The sequence below is a fragment of the Pongo abelii genome, chromosome 6, assembly GCF_028885655.2.
Source record: "Pongo abelii isolate AG06213 chromosome 6, NHGRI_mPonAbe1-v2.0_pri, whole genome shotgun sequence".
NCBI classification, from domain to species: Eukaryota; Metazoa; Chordata; class Mammalia; order Primates; family Hominidae; genus Pongo; species Pongo abelii.
The window spans coordinates 13,298,513-13,310,803 of NC_071991.2; the positions used below are offsets into that span (position 1 = coordinate 13,298,513).

General features: G+C 42.2%; 1 protein-coding gene across 2 annotated transcripts in view; it reads left to right on the forward strand.

The window, feature by feature from the left end:
* Window positions 1-12,291, forward strand: part of POM121C (POM121 transmembrane nucleoporin C) — a 68,107-nt gene that overhangs the window by 45,413 nt on the left and 10,403 nt on the right. For both annotated transcript variants that reach the window (XM_024249521.3, XM_002817830.6), the window contains 2 exons: window positions 24-104; window positions 1,569-1,740. In XM_024249521.3, the coding sequence (XP_024105289.2) occupies window positions 24-104; window positions 1,569-1,740 (253 nt within the window). The remainder of the gene's footprint in view (window positions 1-23; window positions 105-1,568; window positions 1,741-12,291) is intronic.

Genomic DNA, 12,291 nt, shown 5'->3' on the forward strand with positions numbered 1-12,291 from the left:
GAGACTTTTTTGATTTGTCACAGGCGCCATGATAGCAGTGGCAGTGGACATTCAGCATTTGAGCCCCTGGTGGCCAATGGAGTCCCCGCTTCTTTTGTGCCTAAGTAAGTGCGAGTCCATCCGGATGAAATACCAACTGTTTGGAAAAAGGCCTGATGAGAGCTGTTGCCCTATAGATTTTCCTCTTTGTTTTTTGCATTGCTTAATTAGTTCAGGTTCACGTCTTTGAAATTAGGAACATTTTGAGTAACTTGCCACAATTAACTGCCTTCTGTCTAATTCCTTTTAATGTTCTTGCATTAATATGGATGAAATATGCTGAGACTAGAGGTTTTATAAATATATTCAATAACCAAGCACGTACACACAAGGATTGCAAAGTTTGTGCAGTGGATAAAACAGTATGAAACTTAAATGTTAAATTTCTACATGTCAGTTTACAAACAAATTGGAGGAAGAATTGGGTGGAAAGGCAAGTGGCTCAAAAGTATGTGTGGAAAGACTTAGGATACCTTAGGTACCTCATCTGAGTCAGCAGTGTGATGTGGCCGCCAGGAAAGCTAAAGTGCTCCTGGTCTGTGCTGTTAGAAGAAAGACTAGAATGAGGCAGGTGGATGGTATTCCTGCCTCCGTAGTTGTGCTCACTGTCCGTGGAGCACTGTGGGCAGATCAGTGTACTGCACTGCAAGGGAGGGTGTACACAAACGGAAATTCATTCCCAGTGAAGCAGTGAAGATGTTAAGGAGATTTGCAGCAGCCCAAAGGGGTGGTGGTGGATGATGGGGTTTTGGAGGTATGGAAGTATTAGCCCAGAGGAGAAAAGTCTCAGGGGGAATAAAGAAATAAGTGAGGGAAGGACAATGGTCTCCAAAAAACCAAAGGACTGTCCCTTGAAAGAAGCGAAATAACTTGCTCTGTTTGACTTCAAATAGGATCCGTGGGTGAAAGTTACAGGAAATAGACTGTAATCCACTGTGAGAATAAACTGGTTCATGGTTGACGTGGGTCACTCTAGGAGAGAGTTGTCTATATTTTAACAGGTTGGATGACTGTCCTACAGAAAAGATGCGTAGGAGATTTCTGTTTCCATTGGAGGTTTAGAAAAATGATGAGTTCCTCTTTAACTGTGATTTTTTTTAACAGCTTTGGAGGTATAATTGACATACAATAAATTGTTTAAAGCATGTGACATTTTGACACGCATACACCTGTGGAACCATCCCACCACTAAGATAATAAACATCCATCACCTCCAAAAGTTCCCACATGCCTGTAATCCCTCTCTTTAGTTCCACCCCTGTCCCCAGGCATCCACTGATCTGTCTTCTGTCACTGTAGATAGGTATGCATTTTCCAGAATATTCTATAAATCATACATTTAAGTTTTAAATATTTGGCTTTTCTTACTGACTTTGTCAGATAGATTTGGCCAGATTGTTAGCAGTAAAAATTAAAAGCATTATTCTCTTCCCTTCATGTTATTAAGAAAGATGTCATGACCGTGGATGAAACCGTAAAAGAATGTTGCCTTCAATAAAGCATCTAACTGTCTTCTTCTCTTTTATTAGGCCTGGGTCTCTGAAGAGAGGCCTCAATTCTCAGAGCTCAGATGACCACTTGAATAAGAGATCCCGAAGCTCTTCCATGAGCTCCTTGACAGGCGCTTACACAAGTGGCATCCCTAGCTCCAGCCGCAATGCCATTACCAGTTCCTACAGCTCCACCCGAGGCATCTCACAGGTACAAGTACAGCTCTTGTAATGTGGGGGACATGAATTCCCAGCATTCATTCATTGATTAGGGCTAGACGTGGTAGCTTAGCCCTGTAATCCCAGCACTTTGGAAGGCCAAACCAGCCTGGGCAATATAGTGAGACCTTGTCTGTACAAAAGAATCTTTAAAGAAATTTTTTTAAATAAAGTAATTGGTTAGCAAAAGTTTACTAATCACCTTCTATCTGTTGGACATTAGGATTGTCTCTTAACTAATAGAAAATACAGATCATTGAGTGATGAATATAGGCCAGCAGAACGGAGTAGAAAGCCCAGAATGTAAAGCAGTGCATGTGTGCGAGCTGATTCGAGCCAGAGCTGTGATGTAGATAAACGGACAGAGGGTGATTCGAAAGGTAGACTGAGTTGGGTCATAAAAGAGATTTATAGGCATTTAGAATTGAGTGCAGGGTTTTTAAACAAGCGGTCATGATTTTTTGGAAAGGGGATTATCGCATAGTATAAGGAACAGAGCAGGCTTTGCTGCTGGACAGACTTAGATTCAAATCTTGGCTCTGAGGCTGGGCGGGATGGCTCATGCCTGTAATCCCATCACTTTGGGAGGTCAAGGTGGGAGAACCTCTTGAGCCCAGGAGTTCAAGACTAGCCTGTGCAACAGAGCGAGACTGTGTCTCAAAGAAAAGGAAAACATCTAGTAGCTATAAGGTCTTGGGCAGACAATCACATAACATCTCTTTTTCTTATCTCTGAAGTGCTGTTGCAATGATTGAGGGTAATATTTAAAAAGCACCTATTACAGTGGCTGTCAGTAAGTGGGTACCCAGTATACAGCAGCCAGACAAAAAGATGTAAAGCATGTAAGGAGAAATGTTTTTGAGAGGAGGAAAATTTTGAGATGAGTTTATCAGCCCAGAAGGCTCTGACAGTCATATAAATGAACATTAATAACCATAATACCATTATCCCTCTTAAATTATTAACCTTAATATTATTTAATATCTAATTATTATTTTTGATATGCAAACTTTTCCAGCTTTGGCCTATGGGAGCCAAACTGGCTCCTGTATCCTTTATTTTGATCACAGCAGTCTTCGACAGATAGCTTCATTGCTTTTTGCCCACCTTCCCAAAGTCCATTTTTAGCCTATACTGAAGTTGGCTGTTTCTTCTAAAAGCTTTGGTTTCTTCCAGTTAGAACTGTAGAGACTACAGTCTTAAGTTTTAGGAGAGATAAGATAGACAGATCCTCTAGAAAGAGGAATGTAAATAATTAATTCATAATATTCCAAATTCAAATTTATGGTGGCAGGATTTTTTATGTAATCTATTTGATTTTATATTTTTATGTATTACACCAAAAATGTTGGTTTATAATTACTTTGATCCTAGTTCATGCAATTTTTTTTTTTTTTTTTTTTTGAGACAGAGTCTTACTCTGTTGTCCATGCTGGAGTGCAGTGGTGCGACCTTGGCTCGCTGCAATCTCTGCTTCCTGAATTCAAGCGATTCTCCTGCCTCGGCCTCCCAAGTAGCTGGGACTACAGGCGCCTGCCACCACGCCCAGCTAATTTTTGTATTTTTAGTTAGAGACGAGGTTTCAACATGTTGGCCAGGCTGGCCTCGAACTCGTGACCTCAGGTGATCCACCCACCTTGGCCTCCCAAAGTGCTGGGATTACAGGTGTGAGCCACCATGCCTGGCCATGCAATTTCAAAATAGCGATATCAGTGTCATTATTAACACTGTCATTATTAAGACTGCTGAAGTCAGTTTAAGAATTGTGATTCATTTTGTCTTTATATCCCTCTGTGAATCCTAGGGACATGTAATCGATATATTGTGTTTTAAAGTAATGTTAACTGTCCTTTGGGTATACCAACTTTATATACAGTGAGGTTCGTTTGTTCAGTATGTTTGAAAGTTACAGGGATTTCTATGTTTTCCTTTTTGAAATAGGTCTATTTTAAATTATGTAAAATACTTAAGTTGTTTCAAAAAAAATACACTAAAACAAGATACACTCAAAAATTCAATTTCCATCCCTTTCCACTCTACATTTTTCCTTCCTCTCCATTTTTATTATTTTTTGATTATCCTTTGTTGTTTTTTAAACGATATGCATATCAGTGTATCTGAAAACCGCCACCTTCTAACATTTAAGGTAGTAGACAGTATGTATAGATTTGAACCTTGCTTTTTCACATAATAGACAGTTGAGGTCATTCCATAGCAGTACACAGAAACTCATCTTTGGTCTTACAACTGCATAGGTACTCTCGTCCTCTGTTGACAAACGTTGGGTTGTTTCAGTCTTCTGCTATCACAAATAATGCTGCAAAGAATACATTTGTTCATATGTCATTTCACCCTTGGCAGTTTTGCCTCTGGAAAAATTCCTAGAAGTCAGATTCCAGTCAAGGGTTAAATGCGCATGTAATTTTGCTGGGTATTGTTAAATCCCCCTACAGGGCATGTACCACTCAGCATTCCCCTCAGCATTGTATGAAAGGGACCATTTCTCTATGGCCTTACCAGCAGATTTGGTTATTGTAGCTCTGGGCTTTTACCAATTTGACAGGTAAAAAATAGTACCTAGTATGGGCGTGGTGGCTCACGCCTGTAATCCCAGCACTTTGAGAGGCCGAGGCAGGCAGATCACCTGAGTTCGAGACCATCCTGGCCAACATGGTGAAATCCTGTCTCTACTAAAAATATAAAAATTAGCTGGGCATGGTGGTGCACGCCTGTAATCCCAGCTACTCAGGACACTGAGGCAGGAGAATCTCAGGAACCCGGGAGGCAGAGGCTGCAGTGAGCAGAGATAGCGCCACTGCACTCCAGCCTGGGTGACAGAGTGAGGCTCTGTCTCAAAAAAAAAAAAAGCTAGCTGAGCGCCACTGTGGCTCATTGTTGTAATCCCAGCACTTTGGGAAGCCGAGGCAGGTGGATCACCTGAGATCAGGAGTTTGAGACCAGCCTGACCAACATGGCAAAACCCCATCTCTACTAAAAATACAAAAAATTTAACCAGGTGTGGTGGCGTGTGCCTGTAATCCCAGCTACTTAGGAGGCTGAGGCAGGAGAACTGCTCGACCCCGGAAGGCGGAGGTCAAGTGAGCCAACCTCACGCCACTGCCCTCCAGCCTGGACGACAGAGTGAGAGTCCATCTAAAAAAATAAATAAATAAAATAGTATTTAATTTTTGTCTCTTATGAGTAGTTTGATCATCTGTTCATACGTTGAATGATTATTTTCAGTTCTGTTTCCGTGAGTCTTAGTTCATATATCCTTTACCCATTTTTCTGAAGGGCTACCAGCCAAATCTCACGTTCAAGAGTTTTTCCTATAGTAAAGAAACCTATTCCAAATGAAGCAAAGTTTTGAACGTAAAATAGAAGTGCAGTGTTACAAGAAACAGGCTCCTCTTGCATTGCTGGTGGGAGTGTCAGTTGGTACAGCTCTCTAGAGGGCTGTGTGGTAGGAATTGTCCACATAAGAGATACACGCACCGTTTGATCAAGCAGCTTTACCTTTAGGAAGTTATCCTACACATATACTGGAAAATGGATACAAGGATTTAATGTAACATTGTTTTAATAACAGCAGCTTGGAAACAATGTACATGTTACTTTTCAGGGAGCTGGTTGAATAACTTACAGTATTGGTGTAAGTTGAAATATACTATGTAACTATGAAAAAGAATAAGGCAACTGAAGAAGTACTCATGAGAATGATCTCAAAGGAATTATATAAAAAACAAGGGTCAGAATTGTATAGTATCCTCTATTATTCGGGCTTTTAAAAATCTTTTGGCCAGGCACAGTGGCTCACGCCTGTAATCCCAGCACTTTGGGAGGCCGAGGCGGGCAGATCACCAGGTCAGGTGATTAAGACCATCCTGGCTAACATGGTGAAACCCCGCCTCTACTAAAAACGTTTTTAAAAAATTAGCTGGGCGTGGTGGCGGGCACCTGTAGTCCCAGCTACTAGGGAGGCTGAGGCAGGAGAATGGCGTGAACCCGGGAGGCAGAGCTTGCAGTGAGCAGAGACCGCGCCACTACACTCCAGCCTGGGCGACAGAGCGAGACTCCATCTCAAAAATAGATAAATAAATAAATACCTTTTAATATGCATAAAATAATTCTTACAGGATATATTAGAAACTGGTAATTGTTATTGAGATAAAAAGGAAATTTACTTTTTACTGTACATTCTTTTTTTTTTTTTTTGAGACAGAGTCTTACACTGTCGCTGGGACTGGAGTGCAGTGGCACGATCTCAGCTCACTGCAACCTCCACCTCCTGGATTCAAGCGATTCTCCTGCCTCAGCCTCCCAAGTAGTTAGGATTACAGGCTCTGGCCACCACGCCCAGCTAATTTTTTGTATTTTTAGTAGAGACAGGGTTTCACCACATTGGCCATGCTGGTCTTGAACTCTTGACCTCGTGATTCCACCCGCCCTGGCCTCCGAAAGTGGTAGGATTACAGGTGTGAGCCACCACGCCCAGCCTACTGTACATTCTTATTGTTGGAATCGGTAACGTGCAAATATTACCTTTCCTGGTTTTGGCTTTTTTAAGTAAAAAAGTAAAATTCCTCTGTCCCAGCGATCCGAGTCTCCATCCAGTAGGTACCCATTGTTAACATTTTTACTGTGTGCAAACACAGATAATACAGATAATTTTTGGACTGTTCTACATAGCAGGGTCACAGTATATTTGCTTTTTAAAAAGCATCTTCTTTTCTCTTTTATCCATTACATCTTGCATAGCATTTTGTGTCATGTAATTTGCCTCATTCTTTAGATGGCCTTTCTTACTAGAGTATAATACACAGAAAAACACAAATTGTAACCACCACCCAGGTCAAGTAATGAAACATTTTCATCACCCAGAAACCTGCCTCCTGCCCACTCCCCATCATGCTCCTCCTTTGCTTCTTATTAGCACCTTTTATAGTGTACCCTGTTTTTGAATTTTATATAGATGGAAATAGAGTATGCATTCTTTGATGTTTGACTTAACATTTTACTTGTGAGATGTGTCCACATTCATGCACATAGCGGTAGGTAATTCATTGTCATTGATGTATATACTGTTCCACACTATGAATATAACCGCAGTTAATTTATCCATTCTGCCATTGGACATTTGGGTTTCCAGTTTGGAGCTATTATACATAATATTGCTATAGATAATTGTCTAAGTCTTTTGGTATATATAAAGTATGTGTACGTTCACTTTTAGTAGATATTGCTAACCTTTTTTTTTTTTTTTTTTTTGAGACAGATTCTTGCTCTGTCACCCAGGCTGGAGTGCAGTGGCGCGATCTCGGCTCACTGCAACCTCCGCCTCCCAGGTTCAGCTGTTCTCCTGCCTCAGCGTCCCTAGTAGCTGGGACTGTAGGTGCAGGCGCATGCTGCTGTGCCCAACAAATTTTTGTATTTTTAGTAGAGACAAGGTTTCACTATATTGGTCAGTCTGGTTTCCAACCCCTAACCTCAGGTGAGGCCTCAGCCTCCCAAAGTGCTGGGATTACAGGCTACAGTGCAGTGGCACCGTGTTGGCACTCACTGCAACCTCTGCCTCCTGGGTTCAAGTAATTCTCATGCCTCAGCCTCCCAAATAGCTGAGATTACAGGCGTGCGCCACCACACTGAGCTACATTTTAAAATTTTTAATAGAGATGGAGTTTTACCATGTTGGCCAGGCTGGTCTCAAACTCCTGACCTTAAGTAACCTGCCTGCCTTAGCCTCCCGAAATGCTGGGATTACAGGCATGAGCCACTGCACCCAGCTGCTAAGCAATGTATTAAAGGGAGTGTTTCAGTTTATATTCTTTTTTTTTTTTATTTTGAGACGGAGTTTCACTCTTGTCGTCCAGGCTGGAATGCAATGGCACAATCTTGGCTCATGGCAACCTCCATCTCCTGGGTTCAAGTGATTCTTCTGCCTCAGCCTCCTGAGTAGCTGGGACCACACACATGCACCACCATGCCCGGCTAATTTTGTATTTTTAGTGGAGATGGGGTTTCTGCATGTTGGTCAGGCTGGTCTCAAACTCCCAACCGCAGGTAATCCAACTGCCTTGGCCTCCCAAAGTGCTGGGATTACAGGCGTGAGCCACCGCACCCAGCCCAGTTTATATTCTTACCAGCAGCATATGAGATTTTTATTTATGTTGTTCCATATCCTCACCAGCACTTGGTATTGCCAGTCTCTTTAGCCATTCTGCTAAGTGTGAAGTAATATTTCATTGTGGTTTTAATTTGCATTTCCCTGATTACTGAAATACCAACTGTTTATTGGCTATTTGTATAGCCTCTTTTGTGAGATGCCTGTTCAAATTTCTTGGCTCTTTTTTTTTTTTTTTTTTGAGATGGAGTCTCGTCCTGTCACCAGGCTGGAGTGCAGTGATGCAATCTGGGCTCACTGCAAGCTCCGCCTCCCGGGTTCATGCCATTCTCCTGCCTCAGCCTCCCGAGTAGCTGGGACTGCAGGCACCCGCCACCATACCCGGCTAATTTTTTGTATTTTTAGTAGAGACAGGGTTTCACCATGTTAGCCAGGATGGTCTCAATCTCCTGACCTCGTGATCTGCCCACCTCGGCCTCCCAAAGTGCTGGGATTACAGGCATGAGCCACCGCGCCCAGCCTCTTGGCTCTTTTCTATTAAGTTGTCTTTTTCTCAGAGATTTGAATATGCTTTTTATATATTCTAGATACAAGCTCTCTGTCATGTATGTGTTACAACAAAAGTGTCCTGCTCTTGCCATTCTACTTCCTCGTAGTTAGCGTAGTATTTAGGAAATCTTTGCCTACCTAACCTAAGGTCATGATAATTTTCTTCTATGCTACCTTCTAGAAGTTTTATTATTTTATTAATACTTTCCATATGTAAATCCATAATCCACCTGAAATTGATTTTTGTGTATGGTGTGAGGTTGGGATCAAAATTAGGTTGTTTTTTGTTTGTTTTTTACTGTAGAAATACCCATTTCTCTCAGCAACATTTATTGAAAGGATCATCCTTATTTCTCTGCAGCACCGCCTTTGTCTAATTTAAGTGTCCATTTCTAGACTCTGTTTTGTTCCATTGGACTATTTTTCTTACTACCCTTGTGCCAGTCTTTGTTTTACTCCTACCCTTATACTTTAAGTCTTGATAGAGACAGTCATCCCACTTTCTCATTTCTTTTCAGGACTGTCTTGTTTCTTGGCCTTTTGCATTTTCATATAATTTTTAGATCAACTTGTCAGTTTCCACACACACAAAAAAAAGTTTTGAGATACTGATTGGGATTGCCTTTCATCTACTGATTACTTTGGATGGAATTAACATTGTTATAAAATTGACCTTGTTTGCTTCTAATCTATGAACATGGAATATCGTTCATTTCTTTATTTAACTTTTGAGACAAGGGGTCTTGCTCTGTGGCCCAGGCTGGAGTGCAGTGGCATGATCATAGCTCACTACTGCCTTGAACTCCCAGGCTCAAGCAGTCCTCCTGCCTCAGCCTTTTGAGTACAGGCATGCATCACCACACCTAGCTAATTTTAAAAAACTTACAGTAGAGACAAGGTCTCACTATGTTGCCTAGGCTGGTCTCAAACTCCTGAGCTCAAGCAATCTTCCCACCTTGGCCTCCCTGAGTGCTGGAATTATAGGCATGAACCACCATGTCCCACCTCTTTCATTTATTTACATTATCTTTAATTCTTCTCTGTAGAAGTTTTACTTCTCTTGTATTAGATTTATTTCTAGGTATCTGGTTTTTGTTTTGTTTTTTGAGATGGAGTCTCACTCTGTCGCCCAGGCTGGAGTGCAGTGACACAATCTCGGCTCACTGCAACCTCCACCTCCCAGGTTCAAGTGATTCTCCGCCACCACACCTGGCTAATTTTGTAGTTTTAGTAGAGACAGCGTTTCGCCTTGTTGGCTAGGCTGGTCTGAAACTCCTGACCTCAAGTGATCCACCTGCCTCTGCCTCCCAGAGTGCTGGGATTATAGGCGTGAGCCACAGTGCCTGGCCCTAGGTATATGATTTTGATGCTGTTATAAAAAGTGTCTTCAAATTGTGATTGGCTGTGCCGGTGTGTAGAAATACAACTGATTTTGTATTCAGAAAATTTGCTAAATCTGTATGTTCTTTAGGATTTTAGTACATACACATGTCTATGATAATGAGTTTTTCCTTTCCTCTGCAGTCTTATTCTGTTTATGTCTTACTGCACTTGGCTAGGACTTTGAGTTGAATAGACATGATAATAAACATCCTTGTCTTGTTATATCTGAAATGAGTGTGTACGTACAGTCAATGAAGTAGAGGAGTAATACTTTTTTCCCCTAATTGTTAAACCAGTTGTCCAGTTGTCTTCCAATCCTAGCTAATCATTACAGTCACCTTTGGCATTTTTTTTTTCCTTGGTAGAGAAGAGACCTCACTATGTTGCCTAGGCTGGTCTCAAAACTCTTGGGCTCAAGTGATCCTCCCACCTTGGCCTCCCAAAGTGTTGGGATTACAGGCATGCACCACCACACCTGGCTAATTTTTGTATTTCTAGTAGAGATGAGGTTTCACCATGTTGGCCACACTGTTCTCGAACTCCTGACCTCAGGTGATCCTCCTGCCTCAGCCTCCTGAAGTGCTGGGATTACAGGCGTGAGCCACCTCATCCGGCCCCTTTGGCATTTCTGACCCTTGCTTGCTCAGTGATGTGTATCCCTCAGTGTCTGGAGCACATTGTGAACAAAAATGCAAGGTTTATGTCTTTGTTTGTTTTAATTGTATTACTTTAACTACAGATAGGGTCTTTCTGTGTTGCCCAGGCTGGTCTGAAACTCCTGGGCTCAAGCAGTTCTCCTGCCTCAGTCTCCCAAAGTGCTAGGATTACAGGCGTGAGCCACCACACTCGGCCATCTATGTGCTTTTTAAAGTTCCACAGGTGGCTAGGCGTGGTGGCTCACGCCTGTAATCCTAGTGCTTTGGGAGGCCAAGGTGGGCAGATCACGAGGTCAAGAGATCAAGACCATCCTGGCCAACATGGTGAAACCCCATCTCTACCAAAAATACAAAAATTAGCCGGGTGTGGTGGCATGCTCCTGTAGTCCCAGCTACTCATGAGGCTGAGGCAGGAGAATCGGTTGAACCAGGGAGGCGGAGGTTGCAGTGAGGTGAGATCGCGCCACTGCACTCCAGCCTGGTGACAGAGCAAGGCTGTGTCTCAAAAAAAAAAAAAAAAAAAGTTCCACAGGTGACTGATGAGCAGTCGTGTGACAACCAGCGAGGTAGTGTCAGGGATCTGAAGTGATTGAAAATGCCGCTTATATATTCAATCCTTGGATCCCTTTGATGAATTTTTGTATTCTGCTCTTTTATATCCCTGTAATCCCATGTTTTTTAAACCATTGTGCTCTGGCCTTTCTTGCTGTTTGAGCATAACTTCAACTGTTATTGCCGTGAGCAGTTTTCTCAAGCTCCTCCTGGGCCCGGCTTCCTGATGGTGGCCTCACTGAACTGTTCTGCTGCTCACCACTTGTCTGAAGCTTCCTCTTTTCCCTTTTTGAACTCTTGTTAAGCATTCCTGTTTAACAAGAATGGCTTCTTGTTTGTACTTATATGATGGCTTCCTGTTTGTACTTATATGGCTTCCTGTTTGTACTTATATGATGGAGCGGGTACTGGGTAAGAAATCACTAGCAGCTTTTCAAGTAGGAAAGATGGTCTGAGGTGACAGTTTAGTGGCTTTGTAATTAGGCTCAGCACTTACGAGACTATTTGCAGTGTCCGCTCAGTGCCATCTACTTTGCTGCTGGTCTGTGGAGGAAGCAGAGATGAAAACACCATCTTTGCTGTCAAGAACTCGCCTGGTGGAAGAGGCAGATGTATGGATAATCATCACATGATGATAAATGCCATCATTGTTGCAAAAGTCATAAATGATATGACAGTGGTTTTTTTTTTGTTTTTGTTTTTTGTTTGTTTCTTTTTGAGACGGAGTCTCGCTCTGTCGCCCAGGCTGGAGTGCAGTGGTGCGATCTCGGCTCACTTCAAGCTCCGCCTCCCAGGTTTACGCCATTCTCCTGCCTCAGCCTCCCGAGTAGCTGGGACTACAAGCACCCGCCACCACGCCCAGCTAATTTTTTGTATTTTTTTGTATTTTTAGTAGAGATGGGGTTTCACTGTGTTAGCCAAGATGATCTCCATCTCCTGACCTCGTGATTCGTCCCCTTTGACCTCCCAAAGTGCTGAGATTACAGGCGTGAGCCACCACGCCTGCCCATGACAGCATATTTTAAAAATGAAGTTAGTAAACTAAAATCGAAAATTTAATGGAAGCAAGACTAAATTAGTTTACTGGGTTATCTTCTTTAATTTACTTGTATCCTTTCCATAGACAGTCTAGCACAGGTTTGAATGTGTCCTGGCTCTTCATTACTGAGGCTAACGTTCCACCTAATATATGCAAAAGTGTGTCCATCCCTTCTGCCTTTATTCATATTCCATTACTTTTATAGACTTTTCTTTTTTTGCTTTCATAATTAATACTAGCAGT